Source organism: Vulpes lagopus, chromosome 23 (assembly GCF_018345385.1).
Source record: "Vulpes lagopus strain Blue_001 chromosome 23, ASM1834538v1, whole genome shotgun sequence".
Classification (NCBI taxonomy): domain Eukaryota; kingdom Metazoa; phylum Chordata; class Mammalia; order Carnivora; family Canidae; genus Vulpes; species Vulpes lagopus.
The window spans coordinates 48929289-48949516 of NC_054846.1; the positions used below are offsets into that span (position 1 = coordinate 48929289).

A 20228-nucleotide genomic window follows, 5' to 3' on the forward strand; every position below is an offset into this window, starting at 1 on the left:
CCCCTGCTTGTGTTTTCTCTCAAATAAATAAAATCTTTTTAAAAAATAATAGGAGCTGCAATTGAAGTCACACCCTAATTAAGTTTATTGAAATCTACAGTCATTCTCCAATATCTATTCTACTTTTGCCTAGGCCAAACAAGTGAATTAAATGCTAAATATCACCATTCTTGCATGTTTCTAGTATTTGATGTTCCATTAATCTCTGCATTTCCCCTCAGAAATGTACCATTGCTTCTTGTTTACTATCTTGGTAGGAAGAATTTCCAGGGGCTTCCACATAGCTATTTCTACTATAATGACCTTGTCCCATGGATTACAGAGCCCATGTAGTGATTTTGCCTCTGGTCAAGTATGTCTATTACAATTATTCCTTCAGGAACTAGAGAAATAACTACAGGGTGGATCCATGGACCAATTGGTCCCATACTTTAGTGGCTTACAATGGCATTTTGGGCTCCCAGGAATTAACATCAATTCAAAGGTATTATCTAATCATCTGTCAAAGTTCTGAGTATTTCCTTTTCTCCTGTGCTGTCACTCTAGTAAATGATATCAGGTTATCTTTAGAAAGGGCTCAGGAGGAAAATTCATATTATATACTTGTGACAATTCTATATGGTTCTTCTGAAAGGGACCGAGACTCCCTTTCAATCCAGAGGCAAACAATAACCTACTTTCTGTCTCTATGGATTTGCCTAAGCTGGAAATTTCATATAAACATAATTATATAACATGTGACCTTTCTGTCTGCTTTTTTCAGTTAGCATAATGTTCTCAAAGTTCATCCAAGTTGTAGCATGTATCAGTACTTCATTTATTTTTATTAAGATTTATTTATTTATTTATTTATTTATTTATTGTATTTATTTTAGAGAGAGAGGGAGAGGGCATGAGTAGGGGGAGGAGCAGAGGGAGAGAATCTTCAGGTGGACTCCCCACTGAGCATGGAGCCCCTCATGGGGCTCAATCTCACAACCCATGAGATCATGACTTGAGTCAAAACTAAGTCAAATGTGTAACTGACTGAGCAACTCAGGCACTCCAGTACTTCGTTTCTTTTAATGGCTGAAGAATATTCTATTGTATTAATAATATCAAATTTTGTTTATCTACTCATCAGTTGAGAGACATTTGGGTTGTTTCCACTTTTTGACTGCTGTGAATAATACTGCTATGAATATTCACATACAAGTTTTTGTGTGAATATAAGTTTTCATTTCTCTTGAGTACATACATGTGAGTGGAATTGCTGGGTCATATGGCAACTCTGTTTAACTTTTTTGCGGTACTTCCAAACTGTTTTCCACAGCTGCTACATTTTATGTTCTCACCAGCAATGTATGAAGATTCTGGTTTCTCCACACCTTCACCTACACTTGTTATTTTCCACTTAAAAATATTATTATAACCATCTTTGTGGGTACAAAGTGGTATCCCACTATGATTTTAATTTGCAGTTCCCTAATGACTAATGATATTATGTATCTTTGGAGAAATGTCTATTTACATCCTTTGCCCTTGTAAAAAAAAAATTCAGTTACAGGCAGCCCAGGTGGCTCAGCAGTTTAGCACTGCCTTCAGCCCAGGGCATGATCCTGGAGCCCCAGGGTCAAGTCCTGTGTAGGGCTCCCTGCATGGGGCCCACTTCTCCCTCTGCCTGTGTCTCTGCCTCTCTCTGTGTCTCTCATGAATAAATAAATAAAATATTTTTTATAAAATCTTTTTTAAAAAAAAAAATTCAAGTCTTTTCTTTTTGTTGTTGACTTAAAAGAGTTCTTTATTCTAAATATTACACCCTTAACAGATATATTATTTATTTTTTTTCCTCTCTCTCTTTTTTTTTTTTTTTAATTTATGATAGTCACAGAGAGAGAGAGAGAGAGGCAGAGACACAGGCAGAGGGAGAAGCAGGCTCCATGCACTGGGAGCCCGACGTAGGATTTGATTCCGGGTCTCCAGGATCGCGCCCTGGGCCAAAGGCAGGCGCTAATCCACTGCGCCACCTAGGGATCCCCAGATATATTATTTAAAAGTATTTTCTCTATTCAGTGGCTTGTCTTTTCACTTTTTTGGTAATGTCATTTGAACCACAAAAGATTTTAATTCTGTTTTTATTTTTATTTTTTTAAGATCTTAATTTTGATAAATTAAACTTCTCTTCCAGGGATCCCTGGGTAGCTCAGCGGTTTGGCGCCTGTCTTTGGCCCAGGGCACAATCCTGGGGCCCCGGGATCGAGTCCCACGTCGGGCTCCTGGCATGGAGCCTGTCTCTCCCTCTGCCTGTGTCTTTGCCTCTATGTCTATCATAAATAAATAAAATATTAAAAAATAAAAAAAATAAACTTCTCTTCCTTTCTTTTGTTGCTTGGGCTTTTGGTGTCATAGCTAATAAGTCATTGCCTTATCTAACATCGATATGACTTATGTTTATGTTTTCTTCTAAGAGTTTTATAGTTTTAGTTCTTATAGTTAGGTCTTCGATTCATTTTGAGTTAATCTTTTTACATGGTGATAGTTAGGGGTCTAATTTAATTACTTTGTATATTGATATTCAATTGTCCCAGCATCATTTGTTGAAAAGACTATCTTTTCCCCCATTGAATAGTCTTGGCATTCTTAAAAATCAGTGGACCATAGGTATATGGATTTATTTCTGGACTCTCAATTCTATCCCATTGATCTACATGTCTGTCCTTATACAATAGTCCATGTTTGCTTACCAGGAGATCATTGTGACTAAGAGAGCTCTGGGGTCAGAAATGCTGAATTCAGATTCTGGCTCCACTATTTACTTACATACTATACAACTTTAGGCAATGACTTAACCTCTCAGAGCCTCAATTTTCACACCTGTAAATGAAGATAATAAGAAGACCTATTATACAGGAAGGCTGTTAATAATAACTGGGATAGTGTACATAAGGCACTTACTATCTGGAATATACTAAGTGCTCAATAAATATTACTATCATTTTACTATACAGTACGTGTCAGGCAGGAGCAGGCAAAAAGAGCCACGATTTATCTAGAAACACTGAGAGGAGTTATGTAATAGGTGTGGTACTTCAGCTTGCTCAGATTGAGCACCTGATACATGTAATAAACTACAAAAGATACCAAAATGAGTAAGATATAGCCTAGGCCTCTTCATACCTTTGTTGAAATCATTGATGACTTAGCATTTAGTCCAAAAATATGTTCAGAATAGGGAACTCAAAAAAAAAAAAAAAGAATAGGGAACTCAAAGGCTGCTAAATCTGGGTGAAAGGATAGATGAAGATAAGTGATTCCTACAGTTTCTGTATTTGGGTCAGACCTACAAGGCTGACACTCAAATTGGCCTCAGGCTGTTTAATATTGGTCAGTCCAGTCATGTGATACAAGTACAGCCTCAGACACAAGGTAGGCATCTTAGGTTTAAGATTCTCCCTCTACCTCTACCTCTGCCTCTGCCCCCTTGCCCTCAAAACCTCACTCTCTCCCTTACAAAAAAAAAAAAAAAAAAAAGTGTATGCTTGAGTTGATCACAGTTATGGAAACTGGGGTTTGATCTTATTGAAACCTTCTGAGAAGCTGTGGAAAACCACCTTTATTGTCTCCCCATAGGTCATAAGGAAAGAGCATTTATCCTTCAACTCCCATCTCTTTTTGGTCAAGGGTTGTCTCATGACGTGTTAAGCCCTCACACTTCCTAGGAGCACCAGCAAGAATACCAGGTGGTTCTTACAGAAGCCCTAAGACAGAAAGTGAGATATATAGAGGAGCTGAGATGAGGTGCTGTCACATGAAATGTGTGTAAAGTTGGTTCCCCAGCAATGATGGTGTCAAAGAAGGGCCTAGAGGATATGAGCTGGGTACAGGAGATAACCAGTACAGTGAGTAAAGCAGCCATTGGCTGGCCTTCAGCACTGGATTTATTGTTGCCTTTTTCTGGTGGCTGACATCATCTGCTAGCAGGAACAAGGAGCTGAGATTAGAGTCCTAGGAAAACAACACATCTCTGTTCTTTATCTCTTGCTGAGCTCTCTCCCCAAACTGGGAACAAAGTACATCCCCTTTCCTGATTACAAAGGCTGGCAATTTAAAAAAGCGAAGGACAAACAGATGCAAGCTCCTAGAGGAGTTGAGACAAAATCCTGAATATAGAAGACAGTGTGACAAGTGTCCCAGTGAGGAGTGTGCTGCAGGAATGGAGAGGAAGAAGGATTATCCATTGGGGAAAATGATGATGGTTTCAAGCAGAAGGTGGCATTTGGAACAGGCCTTGGGAGGACAAATGGACTTGGGTAGACATGTTCTTGCACTTAAAGATTCAGCAACATCCCCAAAGGGACCTCTGCCTGAAGGGAAAAATGGAACTCATGAAGACAAAGTTTAGAAGATCTTAGAGAAGATAGAGAACAATTTAAAGGGATAAAAAGAAACAAAAATCTAAAAGTGGATCTTCCTGTTACCCCTGTTAGGAATTAGCTAGGAAGGTATATTAGTTTCCTACTGCTTTTATAATCACCACAAAATTATCAGCTTCAAACAATACAGATTTGTTGTGTTATTGTTCTAGAGGCCAGAAGTTCAAAATGGGTCTCACTGGCCTAAAATGAAGGTTATTGGCAGGGCTGTGTTCCTTCTGGAAGGTCTAGAAGATAATCCATTTCCTTACCTTTTCCAGCTGCCCTCATTCCTTGATTTATAGCTCCCTTCTTCCTTCAGAGCCATCAAAGAGGGATTAAGCCCTTGCATCAAATTACCCTAACCTCTGCTTCTATTATTACATCCCTTTCTCTGCCTCTAATTCCTCTTCTGCCTCCATCTTCCACTTTTAAGGACCCTTCTGATTATATCAGGCCCACCTAATAATCAGGTGATTAACAAGCTTAATTCCCCTTTACTATATAATATAACATAGTCACAGGTTCCAGAGATTAAGACACAGGTTTCTTTGAGGGGTCATTAGTCTTCCAACAGAAGGTATAAGGAATAAGAACTCTCTTTCTAGTCCTTTCCATGCTCTAAAATGCCAGCCTCCATTGTTGAGAGGTTTTTTGGCATTTACTGGCTTTACTTTGGCCAGGGCCACCTGTAGCCTTACCAGTTCCTGCCCTTGAGCATCCTCCAAAGAAGGGAGAGGGGTCTCTTTCCTCAGACTACCTTCTGAGTAAGAAAAACTATAGATGGGGGATCATACTGACTCTATATCCACACAGAACTCAATCATGTGTCTTATGAAAGGAAACATGAAATCAAACTAAATAAAATATGTGCCAATACTAAATAAAAACCACAGAACTGTACACCTTAAAATTGAGAATTGTATAGTATGTCCATTATGTGTCAATAAAAACAATGTTACAAAAAAATCTGTGGCAAGATTATTCAGTCCTTTGTTATTTAACTCATTAACTTTTATATTAATTGATTCAGCATATATTTATTGAGTGCCTACTAAATGTGAGTGCCAACTCAACTGGAGGATACTCTGGTAGCCATATTTTTGATGCCACATCAGCTTAACAATTGCCTTCTCGAAGAATGACCTTTCTTATGTCTGCTTACAAGGTTGGGGCTTTGGGACCCAGCAGCCATGTTTATCTGACTTGTCTCTCACCCCTTAACCCCAGGTGATTGGACTCAAGCTGGGCAAATCAAATTCTCTCTCCCAAAAAACTGGAACTTTGTTTTGGCCCTCTTCTTTCCACACATGCCATATTATCCCTCATTTCTACTATAGCTTCATCTCTATTACAATGATTCCCAAATCTACATCACCAAACCAAAACAGTCTTTGAAGCTCCACAGGTATCCATCCAATGGCTCATGGGCAGCTCCATTTGGGTGTCCCACAGCACATCAAACTGTCTGATCCCTCACCCTGCTCACATCGGAGGCTGCTTTCTATTGTCTTTTCCTGACAGGAGCTAACATCCCAATCAAAGCCTTTGGATCCTGAGGCAAGGACTGTGTCCTGGATTTCTGTGTCTTCCACAACATCTGGTTTGTCCCAGAACTCTGGGACTTTGAGTCCACTGCCATTGTCTGCTGTTCCAATTAGAGACAAAAGGTAATTATCATAACTGAGTCTTTGCTGTTTGCTAGTTACAGATATATGTCTATATTGTGGGCTGAATTGTGTGACCCCAAAATTCTTATGTTGAAGTCCCCAGTACCTCAGAATATGACCATGTTTGGAAATAAGGCCTTTAAAGAGATAATTAAGGTAAAATGAAGTCCTATGAGAAGGCCCTAATCCAATATTTCTGTTGTTCTTATAAGAAGAGGAGACTAGGACTCCGACACATACAAAGGAAAGACAATGTGAAGACACTGGAGGAAGATGGTTATCAACATGGAGAGAGGCCTTAAAAGAAACCAACCTCTCAGAAACCTTGATCTTAGACTTCTAGCCTCCAAATTGTGAGAAAGTAAATTTCTGTTGTTTAAATTACCTAGTCTGTGATAAAGGTCTACTTTAAATATATTGTGGGTTTAGTTCCAGACTACTGCAATAAAGTGAATATTCCAGTAAAGAGAGCCAAGTAAGTTTTTTTGTTTCCTAGTGCATATAAAAGTATGTTTACACTATACTATAGTCTTTTAAGTGAGCAACAGCATTATGTCTAAAAAAACAATATATAGGGACCCCTGGGTGGCTCAGCAGTTGAACATCTGCCTTTGGCTCAGGGTGTGATCCTGGAGTCCCAGGATTGAGTCTCATATCAGGCTCCTTGCGGAAAGCCTGCTTCTCCTTCTGCCTATGTTTCTGCCTTTCTCTCTGTGTGTCTTTCATGAATAAATAAAAAATTTAAAAAATATATATATGTATTTTTAAATTAAGGTAAATATATATATATTTACCTTAATTTAAAAATGCTAACCATCATCTGAGCTTTTAGTGAGTTGTAATCACTGATCACAGACCACCATAACAAATATAATAATAATGAAGAAGTTTGAAATATTGCAATAATTTTTTTAAAGACTTTATTTACTTGAGAGAGAGAGAGAGAGAGAGTGAGAGAGACAGATCACAGATGGAGAGGGAGAGGGAAAAGCAGACTCTCTGATGAGTGGAGAGCCTGATGCAGGGCTGAGTCCCAGGATCCTGAGATCATGACCTGAGCCAAAGGCAGATGCTTAACTGATTAAGCCACCCAGACATCCCTGAAATATTGTGAGAATTACCAAAATATCACGCAGAGACATGAAGTGAGCAAATGCTGTTGGAAACATTCTTTTTGGTTTTCTTAGAGACAGAGAGAGAGTGAGAGTATAGCAGGGGGTGGGGAGGGCAGAGAGAGACTCTCAAGCCTCAAGCAGGCTACATAGCGCTCAGCACAGAGCCTAACACAGGGCTTGATCTCACAGACCCAAATCACGATCTGAGCTGAAATCAAGAGTTGGAAGCTTAACTGAGCCACCCAGGTGCCCTGAGAGCAAATGTTGTTAGAGAAATGGAGTCAATAGATTTGCTCAACAGAGTTCCCACAAACCTTCAATCTGGAAAAAAAAAAAAAAAAAAAGTATCTACAAAGCATGATAAAGCGAAGTACAATAAATAAATCAAGGTAGCCTATATAGTACTTTATCATGGCAGACTGAGCAAACTAATACAGTTCTATTTAATCCTCCTACCAACCTTACAAAATAAGCTCATTAACTTCATTTTATAGATAAGGAAACTGAGGCACAGAGAAGTAAAGTGACTTTCCTGATCCTACAGCCCATACGTGATAGGGTGGGGATGGAAGCCAAGGTTTGCCTGACATACAGACCCCATTGCAGCCAAGTTCTTTTGTTCTAGAGGTTATAGGCCATTTGGAGATTTGATAGAAATGTGATGTGCTCCCGCTGACCTCCTCTCTCTCCCTGACCTTTGTAGGTTCTCTTGATCTCTCCCTCTCTCTGAGTACCTCTTGCCCAATCCAGGCATTGTCAATGACTCCTTGGCACAATTAGCTCCTTGGTTTCACTCAAGTCACTTAGAAGTTTTTGAGTGTCCTTGTGTAGATGCTCTTCCTCAAAACCGTCACATTTTAGGGCCTGTATTACCCCAAGATTCCCACATAGAATTGGCGGTGCAGGGGTGGGTGGGGTGTCTCTCCACTACTTTTCCCATCTAGAAAGACAGGCAGAGAGAAGGACAATTGCCCAAGCAGAAGACAGCACCAGTATGACCTCACAGTGCTTCCCATTCATCATTCTGTTTAATCCTCACAACAAAGCTATGAGTTAGGCATTATTACCATCTTCATTTTACAGATGAGAAAACAGAAGATCAGGCAGTTAAGAAACTTGCCCAATGCCCATAGGTAGACTGGGGAGTCAGAGAGAGAGTGAGAGTGAAGGCTTCCTTGGAAAAGTTTATTTAAACTGAAGGAGCAGTAGAAAATGGAAGAATAGCATGTGCGAAGATCCCACAGCGGGAGAGAGCCTTTGTGTTTGAGGAGCTAAGGGAAAAACATGTGGCTGACCACAGAGTAAGAGAGAAAAACAAAATGAGACAGGGGCCAGGCTAGACAGGGCCACAGAAGCCTAGCTAAAGGTTTGGGTCTCTGTCACAAGAGCAACAGGAGCCATCAGCAGGTTTTAACCAGGGAGATAACAGGATCGGGTTTGCAATTTGAAAAGATCTTTCTGAGAACAATGTAGATAAAAGATTACAGGGGTGATGAGATGCCGGGAGACCATTAGGATCCATGGCAGTAATCTAGGCAAGAGATGCTGGTAACATGGACAATAGCAGCAGTGGAGATAAGAGTGGAAATGGAAGCAAGTAAATGCTTTTAAGAGCCATTTCAGAAGGAAAATTAACAGCATTTAGTGATGGATTGGGCATGGGGTGAGAGAGGTTGAGGACCCAGGTTTCTGACTGGTGCAACTATCTGGGTGGTGAATAGTTCCTTCAGATAGGGGACCCTAGACAAAGGAAGGTATATGCAAAATTATGCGTGCAGCCATAGGTAGGTTAAATTTGAGGTAAGACACCCATTGGAACTATCCAATAAGCAGTTAGATATGAAGGTTTGAAGGTCAAAAAGGACGTATGGACTGGAGATGGCTATTTGGGAGTTTTATCCAGGGCCATTCTATCTACTATGCACACTAGGCACATTAGTTCTCCAATATTTTTAGGGATCCATAAAAAACGCTTTCATCTTCTTTAAATCAGGGGCGCCTGGATGGCTCATCGATTGAGCGTCCGCCTTCAGCTCGGGCATGATCCCATGGTCCTGGGATCAAGTCCCACATCAGGCTCCCTGTGTGGAGTCTGTTTCTCCCTCTGCCTCTGTCTCTGCCTCTCTCTCTGTGTCATCTCATGAAAAAATAAAATCTTTTTAAAAATTATCTTCTTTAGGGGATCCCTGGGTGGCACAGTGGTTTGGCGCCTGCCTTTGGCCCAGGGCGCGATCCTGGAGACCTGGGATCGAATCCCACGTTGGGCTCCCGGTGCATGGAGCCTGCTTCTCCCTCTGCCTGTGTCTCTGCCTCTCTCTCTCTCTCTCTGTGACTATCATAAATAAATAAAAATTTTAAAAAAAAGTATCTTCTTTAAATCAGAAAGAAAAACAAACTTTTAAGTCAAAGATGTTTTAATGTACAATATTAATATATTCATCTTTATGCCAATGCAATCATTAAATATAATTTAAAAAGTAATCATTCTGGAGGAAGGGAACCACAAAAGCCATAATGCTGCCCTGGTTGTCTCAGTAAGAATGCTTTCTGCTACAAATATCAGAAAGCCCATTCTCAATGGCTTCAGCAGTGACAATATTTAATTTCCCTTGTTTGAGGAATTTCAGCATTAGGGTGGCCTCTAGGATTGGCAGACTGAGTGCTGTCAAGGACAAAGACTCCTTCTAGCTCTGCACTCTGCCATCCTTGCTGTTGACTTCATCCTCCACTGTTAGTACAATGGCTGCATTAGTTTCAGGCCACATTCAGACTTGACAACATTCCCAGGAAGAAGAATCATTATTGTTTCCAGGGGCTCTCCTAGGAGTGAAGAAACCTTTCCCAGAAGCCCCCCAGCAAATGTCCCCTTAGCTTCACTAGAAAGGACCAGAGCATATCCCCATTCCTAAGCCAATTATAGGTGAGAAGGATGGAATATTAATATGATGGACTCAGAATAATCATCTGGGGTGGTGTTGAAGTTAAGGAGTCATTATAATGCCTATTATGAAGTCTTCCTCCAGGAACTGAGAATTGAAGCCAAAAGCTTGGATGAACTCATCTATGGAGTGTTCAGAGGAAGAAGCATAAAGGACACAGGAGCTTCGGCATCACCAACATCTACTGAGGGCTAACATTGCAGAGATTTAGTTATGGGACCTGCTACAGAAGAGCTTCCTGTCTGATGGAAGAGAACCACCGTTAAAAACAGTACTCAAATTAGGTTGGGGTCAACACAGGGCCTATGAAAGCAGACTGGGGTGGAGTCTCAGTGTATATTAGTAATTGTGTGACCAGGCAGGTTTCTTCAGCTATCTGCTTCAGTTTCGTCTCTGTAAAGTACCCTATGCATGTAAGTATCAAATAAATGGAGTTTTTATTGTTTCACTCTCATTTACATTATACCATATTTAGGTGGTGGGAAGCCATTGGAAGGGAATTAATAGGCAGGTGTCCTGGTCAGATTTGTGTCTTGGTTACATGGCTTGAGCAGGTTGTGCTCTGTCCCTGCTCTGGGTTTCCTCTTCACTAGGTCACCATGAGCCACTCACTGAGTTTCCTTTCAGCTGCCCCCAAGGCTGAGCCCCATCAAACCCCTCCAGGCCCCAGCAGCATCTCCACAAAATCCCTGTGTTGGTTTTAGCAACGTTCCTGTGCCTTGGAATCAGGATGAATTACTGTCCCTCCTTTCACCCCTGTCCCTTTGCATTGTTGCCACTCAAAGAAATTAATCAGGCTTATTAAGCATGACCTCCCTTTTGTGAGCCCTGCTCCCAGTCTGCCAATCTGTACCTGTCTGCTGCACTTCTAGCTTGGTTCCAATCAGAAAGGCTTCAGCTTCCCTTGGTCCTCTGGTGGGGGCAGGGACAGGCGGCCGGTGGCCACATCTTTTGTTGTTTGCAGAGACTGACGCACCGGACTGGATCGGACAAAAGCAGGATACTCTGCTGTAGCAAGCACAAGGCTCTTTGTTGCCATGGCTGTGGAAAAAATAGGAACAAAAAGGATAAATGTTGCATCCAAATATGCTAATAATTAACACTTAGCACCATGGATATAAAAAGCACTTAATACTAAATTACTATGATCATAATAGCTTTTCTTTATTCAGCCCTGTTCCATATGGCATCATGGCTTGGTAATTAAGTATGCCTGAGCTGGAAACTGTCTGGGTCCAAATCCTAGATCTGCTGTTTAGCAGCTTTGTGACTTTGGGCAGGTTATTCAAGCTCCTCAAGTCTCAGTTTTGCAACTATTAAGCATAGGCAATGAAAGTATACAACTGGGCAGCCTGGGTGGCTCAGCGGTTTAGCACCGCCTTCAGCCCAGGGCATGATCCTGGAGTCCCGGGATCGAGTCCCATGTCGGGCTCCCTGCATGGAGCCTGCTTCTCCTTCTGCCTGTGTCTCTGCCTCTCTTTCTCCCTGTGTCTCTCATGAATAAATAAATAAAATCTTAAAAAAAAAAAAAAGTATACAACTCATAGGGCTCTATGAGTCCATGCTATGCTTATAGAGCACTTACACATGGCATGCCACATAATAAGCCCTCAATAAATGTTATATTTTTATACCAGATTTAGAGCTTTATATACATTGGTTAACAAATTTAGACCTCAAAACAAACTTGTAACATAGACATTATTATTATTCCTATTCACCAATTGAGGAAATCAAGACTTAGAGAGGTCGAGTAACTTTCCCAAGATCACCCAGCAAGAAAGTAGCAGAACCCAATTCTGTTTGATTCTAAAGTCATGTGCTTTCCACTGCACCAAGTCACTATCTTCCATGAGCTACTGGCAAGAGGTCCCATATCAATTTGATGATATGCTGTAGGTGACTATTTCACAAAATCCTCCTCCCTTTAGTCAAGCTGGAATATATGAGGTATTTCTACAAAATAAAAGTACAAAGCAACTATTGATGGTTTCCCTCCTCCCCAACCCTCCTTTATTCCCAGTGTATGAGGCCCAGTTCTCTGGCAGAAGTTGGAAGGCCACCCAGGGAAGAGCAGAGAGCTCTGGGGAAGACTTTCTTAAGTTCCAGCTCTCTGATGACTTGGATTAGCAGAGTGGAGCTATGGGCAGAACCTGGCCACAGGGCACCAAGCCATACTAGGTCCAGAGGCTAGGCACATCTGTGGATAGCTTTCGCACCCTAAATTCTTTGGACATCACCAAGGAAATAAAATGAAATGGCATAACCCAAATCACTGTCTTGCCAGAAAACTTTACATTCTTAAAGGAATCCAAAGTCTTATTACCCCTCCTATGGAGTAAACATCTGGCAGCCAGACCATTGAGTGCCCATCAGGGCTCTGACCATTGCCCAGCCCAGCCAGGCCTCTGCCCATACCTCTACACAACCAAAGTAGTCCTCTGCTAGTAATTCTACACAACCAACTCTTGTTGAATATTCAGAAGCAGCTCAATTCCTCAACAACCACCTAGGCGAAAATAAAACTCAGCCTTACCATATCTCTGGGAAAGGGAAGTGGCTGGCTAGATCATTAATTGCAACCATTCACTGAGCCCAAACTTTGGGCAAGCTACAGTGCTGAGCATGACCCTTGTTACAAATTCCACCTATCTTCCTAACCCTCACTTGTCCCTCTCACTCATGCTAGCTCCTGATGGCTCCTCACCTGTGTTTCTCCCATGTCCAGATGTCCATTTGCAATCAAATAAGAACTGACTGGGTTCATCCTGGACTCTAGGAAACACAACCCTGGCTCCTCAGTGAGGACACAACTTAGTGTCAGGACAACAGCCTATGGTGGGGCCTCCTTTGAATTTCACCATTTTACTTAACAGCTGTGTGACCTAGGCTAGTCACTTAACCTCTCTGAGTCTTATTTTCTCATCCCCAAAAGGGGAATTATCTTCTGTACTCTTGAGGTTTCTGTGAGGATTAGAAACAATATATGTTATTGTGTTATGCCCAGTGGCACTCAAGCAATGGTAGCATTGTCAGATATAAGTGGGTCTCTTTATACTCAGTATATATAGTTGGGGCACCTGGGTGGCTCAGTTGGTTAAGCATCTGCCTTTAGCTCGGGTCATGGTCCTGGAGTCCCGGGGTCCTCGGATTGAGTCCTGCATTGGCCTCACTGCTCAGCAGGGAGCTTCCTTCTCCCTCTCCCTTTGCCTGCTTCTCCCCCTGCTTGTACCCTCTCTCTCTGTCTCTGTCAAATTAATAAACAATATCTTTTTAAAAAAATCAGTGCTTTGGGGGGAAAAGCTCAGATTTTCTTTAAAAATAACATAAAATAATAATTTTAAAACTATATATATTTTCTGTCCCAAAATTCTTGTAACCACTGGGCTGCAGGGTCACCCCACCAGTAGTGTTGCTGTTATCAACTTGGCCAGGTTGGGTTATAGCTAAGCTCTCCTGCTAGGCCTAGACCTTAGTCTCATGTAGACATGGAGGTTTTGGCCCCTCTGCCCATGGTTTGCCCAGGGTTGTCCCAGTTTTAGGTCTGATATTTCCACATCCTGAGAGCACTGGAAATTCAGTCTTGGGAAAACTGGGATGGTTGGTCACCCTACCAAGGCAGCTGACCCAGAGCAGATGGAGTAGTTGTCAGACCTGAAAGAAGCTGGGCTTCCCATAACGTCTCCCAGCTGGATGGGTGGGCCAGGAGGGTACCTACTCAGCCCCTCCTTCCTGGTACCCAGCCACATCCTTGTTAAGCAGAGGTCATGAGTGACACCTAGAGGTTATATTAAAACCTGCAGGGCAGCCCCGGTGGCGCAGCGGTTTAGCGCCGCCTGCAGCCCGGGGCGTGATCCCGGAGACCCGGAATCGAGTCCCTTATCGGGCTCCCTGCATGGAGCCTGCTTCTCCCTCTGCCTGTGTCTCTGCCGCTCGCTCTCTCTCTCTCTCTCTCTCTCTCCATCTCTACGAATAAATAAATAAAATCTTAAAAAAAACCCTGCAGTCTGATAATCACCCACCAGCCCCTTGAGGCCTTAATTGGTTCATTAATAAATTCTGAGGCACTAGACATAAGTCTTGACGGTCTTGGAAGACATCCTCAAACAAATTCATCTGAGACCTAATGATTGATAAAGTGTTAACCAGGTCAAGGCGGGTGGGAAAGAAGGTATTCTAGTCAGGAGGGAACAGCAGAGACGAAAGTTCTGAGTAGGAGGCAGCATGAAACATCAAGAAACTACAGTGTGGAGGAATGACAACAAAAATTGGAAAGGTTGTCAGTGGCTAATCAGCCAGGAGAAACTTTTTTTGTCTTTATCCTATGTGCAACCAGAGCTTAGTGAAGGTTTTTAAGTAGGACAGCGACATAATCAGATCTATATTTTTTATTTTATTTTTATTTTTTAAAAGACTTTATTTACTCATGAGAGACCCACAGAGAGAGAGAGGGAGAGAGGCAGAGACACAGGCAGAGGGAGAAGCAGGCTCCATGCAGGGAGCCTGACGACGTGGGACTCGATCCCAGGTCTCCAGGGTCAGGCCCTGGGCTGAAGGCGGCACTAAACCATTGAGCCACCCGGGCTGCCCTGATCTATATTCTTTCAAAGCTAACTCTGGCTACAAGGTGGAGACTGGTTAGGACAGTGGTGAACCTAAAGCCAGGCAATTAGTAGTATCCAGTTGATGCAGAGACAGTGAGGCCCTGCACTTGGGTGGTACAGAGAAATGAAGAGGAAGGGAATGAGTTGAGAGATGTTTCGGAAATAGAATAGGCAGGGACATGGTGATTGGCTGGAGATAAGGGATGAGAAACAGAAAGGTTCAAAAATGATGTAGGTTTCTGAATAATACCACTGGAGAGAGTGGGACAGGTGCTCAGATAGGAGTATCTGTGAGTAAAAGGGGAACAATGTTGGGCATGTTGAATCTGAGGTGACAGTGGGATATCCAAATCAAGATGGCAAATAAGCAGTTGAATAAAGATTAGGAAGCGGGACATACATGCGGGGATCATCTAGCAAGGAGATGATAACCGAAGCCCTGAGTAGCACCAACATTTAAAAACAGGCAGAGGAGAGAGAATGCTACCAAAGGAAAACCAGGTGGGTGTGATGTTCTAAAAGCCAGGGCAAGAGTATTTCAAAAAATAGACAATGCATAAAATATTTTTGAGAGTCAGTGAAATGAGATCTTAAAATTGTCCATTGAATAACATGAAAATTACTGGTGACCTTAAATACTTTTAAGGTGAAATGATGGACAGAAAGACAAATACTGCATGATTTCACTTATATGAAGCTTCTAGAGTAGTCAGAAGTAAACTAGTGGTTCCAGGGACTGGGGGAGGGGAGAGAGTTCTTTAATGGGGACATGGTTTCATCTGGGGAACAGGGAAAGAGTTCAGTGGATAGATGATGGTGATGGGTGTACTTAATACAACCGAACTGTGCACTTAAAAATGGTTAACAAGGTAAACATTACTATGGTATGTGTATTTTTTTTTTAAGATTTTATTTATTTATTCATGAGAGACACCAAAAGAGAGGCAGAGACACCGGCAGAGGGAGAAGCAGGCTCCCTACAAGGAGCCCGATGTGGGACTCCATCCCAGGACCCCGGGATCAGGGCCTGATCCCAAGGCAAACACACAACCTCTGAGCCACCCAGGCGTTCCTGTCGATGCATTTTACCACATACACATACACACCCAAAAGTCACCTCCTCTGTGAGGTCTTCCAGGCCACCCTTTGTAAAATGTCAAGCCAAGGGTGACCCTCAGAGGTCATGTTAAAAAACAGCAGCTCATAATCACCCACCTGGCCCTGGAGGGGAGTGGCAAGTGGGACTTTAGCGTGAGTTCCTGGCCCCACCTTTTCGGGCTGGGAGAGGAGAGACAGGACTGGGGTGAAGGTCAGGATTTTGGAGAAGAGTGGGCCTCTGCCAGCCTCCCAGCTTAGGCTGAGAGCTGCAGGAGGGATGTGGCTGTACAGGCTCTTGGAAGGCAGGTGTGGCAGGAGGACTCCTGCAGTGGCATCGCCTCACACCTGGGACCTGCGTACCCTCCAGCGCCTACCCTCAGCACCTCTAGCCCCAGCAAGAAAGCAGTCCCGGCCAGGCAGGGAGGACAACGTCATGCGAAAGTCCCACAGGGTCCTAACCACGAGGAGACAGGGGTCCTACATTGGTCACAGCCCAGAGGCCAGCAGGGCTGCAGGAACTGGAGTCTAGCTAGGTGGGAGACTAAGGACAATGACCACCTCTACCCTCCCCCACCCTGTCTGGCCTTTAAAGAGCCCAACCTGCATCCTGGATCAAGGTCCAGCACAGCACTCTTGCAGGACAACATGCCCTAACTAAGATCTCCCTTTCTTTTCTAAGTCACCCTCTACTTGGCCTTTAGAAATCTGTCCTCTCCCTCAGGAGCAGGTGGGAAGTGATGCATCAGGAAACCAGTTTCTGTTCCCTGTCCACACCCAGGGCCCTTGAGTGGAAACCCCTTTGGCAAGACCAAAGGCCTGGAGGCACTAGAGCTGCTCACCTGGAGACTGATCATGATAGTGAGGACAGAAGATAGTCCCAGCTGCCCCAGCCCTCACATAACCCTATTCCCAGGGCCCCATCCTCCAGAATCCACACCAATGCTAGGGCCTTTCTAGAGCCTTCCCAGGGCTCAAGCCCCAGAGAGGGAGGAGTAGTCCTAATGTGGTTGTTATCCTGAGTACTACTGCAGCCCCTCACCTTGTGACATAGAAACCCACTTTGTATGCCCTTACCCCACATAGCCAGGCCCAGGTTCACAGGCCAAATCCTGGACCCCTTGTCAGGCTGCAGCATATACTATTTTATTTAATCACAAACACCCTGAGAAGTAGGTACTATTATTATTCCCACTTTTACAGAAGAGAAAACTAAGGCTCAGAGAAAGTAAGCAACTTGCCCCAAGTCATACAGCTACTAAATACTGGAGGTAGAGTTTGCTTTTGTTTTGCGGTGGTTTTTAAAGATTTTATTTATTTACTTAGAGAGAGAGCATGAGTCAGGGGCAGAGGGACGGGGAGAACCAGACTCCTTGCTGGCTGGGGAGGGGATGAGGGGTGGGGTAGCCCGACAGGGGGCTCAATCCCAGGACCTGGGATCATGACCCAAGCTGAAGGCAACACTTGACCAACCACCCAGGTGCCCCTGGAAGTAGTTTTCAAACCCAAGGTCTACCTGGCTTTTGGAACCCATGTTCTCAAATTGACTAGTCTGCAGAGTAGACTTTTACCACTGCTGATCAGCTTCTGGGTACTGCCTTCCTGGCTGCAAGACGGAACACACAGCTGGACATCTTTTTCTCAGCCCTGTCCTTCCATCACATCCTTCTTCCTCTTGCCAATGAACCTATCAATGATGTAATACTCAGTGGTCTTTTTTTTTTTTAATTTTTATTTATGATAGTCACGCAGAGAGAGAGAGAGGCAGAGACATAGGCAGAGGGAGAAGCAGGCTCCATGCACCGGGAGCCCGACATGGGATTCGATCCCGGGTCTCCAGGATCGCGCCCTGGGCCAAAGGCAGGCGCCAAACCGCTGCGCCACCCAGGGATCCCCTAATTTTTAGAGTTTTAAAGGAACATTATGACTCAAAGGCAAAATTTTCTAGCGTTTTTTAAGCTAAAACACAACATTGATAAATTCCGTGCAGAGGGTGGGGGCGAGGGTGGGAGGGGGTAGGAATTCTGGGTCCTCCCCCAGCTGGGGTTGGCTCCCTCGGCTCTAAGGTTAGGGGGGGTGAGAGAAAGCCCGGCGCCTGGCACCGCGTGAAGGCAGCTACTGTGAGCTCCCCGGGGTGGGAGGAGAAGGGCGGCCCAGTGCCCTCGGGCATGGCCCAGCCAGAGGCTCCGGGAAAGGGCAGCACCGTGCCCTCGCCGCAGCCTGGGCGCCGGGACCTGGGTGGGTGGGGCTGTGCCGCGGCGCTGGCACCGCCCTCCAGGCTCCGCCCCCCAGGCTCCGCCCCCTCCAGGCTCTGCCCCCGCCCGGCTCCACGTGGTTTGCAGCGCCCCAGCAGCCCGGGCGGCCCCACCGCAGCTGGGGGAGCGGGACGGCGTCCCCGAGAGAACCAGGGGCCTCTCAGGGTGCGTCCGTGACTTCTCGGAAAAGAGCGAGGGACGCGCTCTGTGGGCAAAACTGGACTCCACAGGCTCCCGACGACAAAGCCGGACGGAGTCCGCGAGTCCTGAACACAGGTGAGCGGCCCCGGGGGAAGGCCAAGCCAGGGTCACCATCCCGGCCGCCATGGCCGCGCACGCCCGTCGCCTGTGCCACGTTGCCTTCCACGTGCCCGCGGGGCAGCGCCTCGCCCGCGACCTGCGGCGGCTCTTCGGGTTCCAGCCCCTGGCGGTGCGGGAAGCAGAAGGCTGGCGGCAGCTGGCCCTGCGCAGCGGCGACGCGGTCTTCTTGGTGAACGAGGGCGCAGGGCCGCGGCAGCCGCTGTACGGCCTGGACCCGCGTCATGCGGTGCCCAGCGCCACCAACCTGTGCTTCGACGTGGCGGATGCGGGTGCCGCCGCCCGGGCGTTGGTCTCGCGGGGCTGCAGCGTGCCGGTGCCCCCGGTCAGCGTGAAGGATGCGCAGGGCACAGCCACCTACGCCGTGGTCAGCCCGCCCGCCGGCAACCTCAGCCTGACACTCGTGGAGCGTGCCGGCTTCCAAGGGCCTTTCCTGCCAGGATTCCAGTCCGTGCCCTCTGCAGCCGGCCCGGGCTGGGTCAGCCACGTGGACCACCTGACCCTGGCCTGCACCCCTGGCAGCTCCCCCCCACTGATGCGCTGGTTCCGCCACTGTCTAGGCTTCCGCCACCTGCCGCTGAGTCCAGATGAGGATCCCGAGGTGGGCCTCGAGGTGACAGCAGGATCTGGGCTAGGGGGACTGAAGCTCACGGCCCTGCAGAGCCCACCGGGCAGTGCTGTCCCCACCCTCGTGCTGGTGGAGACCCTACCGGGGGCTTCTAGTGGACAGGACCAGGTGGAGCAGTTCCTGGCCCGGCACAGGGGACCAGGGCTGCAGCACGTGGGGCTGTACACGCCCAACATCGTAGAAGCCACTGAGGGGGTAGCAGTGGCTGGGGGCCAGCTCCTCGCCCCTCCTGAGGCGTACTACCAACAGCCCGGCAAGGAACGGCAGATCCTAGCTGCAGGGCATGAGCCTAGCCTGCTGGCCCGATGGGGGATCCTGCTGGATGGCGAGGATGGCAAGTTTCTACTTCAGGTCTTCACCAAGTCTCTCTTTCCAGAGGACACTTTCTTTCTGGAGCTAATTCAGAGGCAGGGGGCCACAGGCTTCGGCCAGGGCAACATCCGGGCCCTGTGGCAGTCTGTGCAGGAGGAGCAAGCCGCCAGGGATCAGGAAGCCAGAAGGTGGGGGCTGGGCTCAGCCTCCTGTCCTGGAGCACAGGGCCAGCTGGAACTAAGAAACACCTGCAAAGGCTTGGAGTGAAGGGCTTTGTCCCTACAGGCCAGGTGTGGCCGCCATTTCTTCGGTACATTCCAGAACGTGAAGCTCTCACTAGGGTCCAAAGAGGTGGGATTTTTTTTTAACTATGAAATATTCTTATTAGTCTATTACTAATATATATGCAAGATATAAAGAATAATAAAGGCATTACATAATTAGGAAATAGAACTTACCAATACTTTTGAACCATCTTTGTGACCTTCTCTGATCCCATTTCCCTGTACCCTACCCCCAATTTTATGATTAACCCCGTGATTTGCTGTATTGTTGCACTACGTATGAAACAATACAGAAGTAAATTTAGTATTTGAGGTAGGAATTTAAGACAGAGCAAATCCTCTCGTTTCCCTTCTCCCTAGGGAGCAGCCTTTACAGGTGGGGAGGGACTGGGTCAGGGCTGAGCCCAACCACCTGCTGTAGGACAATACCATTTGGAGCAAATCAGCTGACCAGAGACGTAGACCAAGGGTGTTGGGTGTCAGCCACTGGCAGGGGGCCCCTGCAGCTGCTCTCTCCCTCTCACCTAGGGGCTGGAGGAAGACAGATCACTCTGAACAGAACTCCTTCCTCCATTGGCCCAGGGCTGGCTGGGAGCCCTCGGCAATGGAAGTCAGCA

At 45.6% G+C, this 20228-nt stretch overlaps 1 protein-coding gene across 1 annotated transcript; it reads left to right on the forward strand.

The window, feature by feature from the left end:
- Positions 1–17853: 17853 nt before the first annotated feature.
- Positions 17854–20157, forward strand: HPDL (4-hydroxyphenylpyruvate dioxygenase like). The gene has a single exon (XM_041738234.1). It carries the CDS (start codon positions 18395–18397, stop codon positions 19592–19594), a length of 1200 nt encoding a protein of 399 aa, XP_041594168.1. The 5' UTR covers positions 17854–18394; the 3' UTR covers positions 19595–20157.
- Positions 20158–20228: the final 71 nt, after the last annotated feature.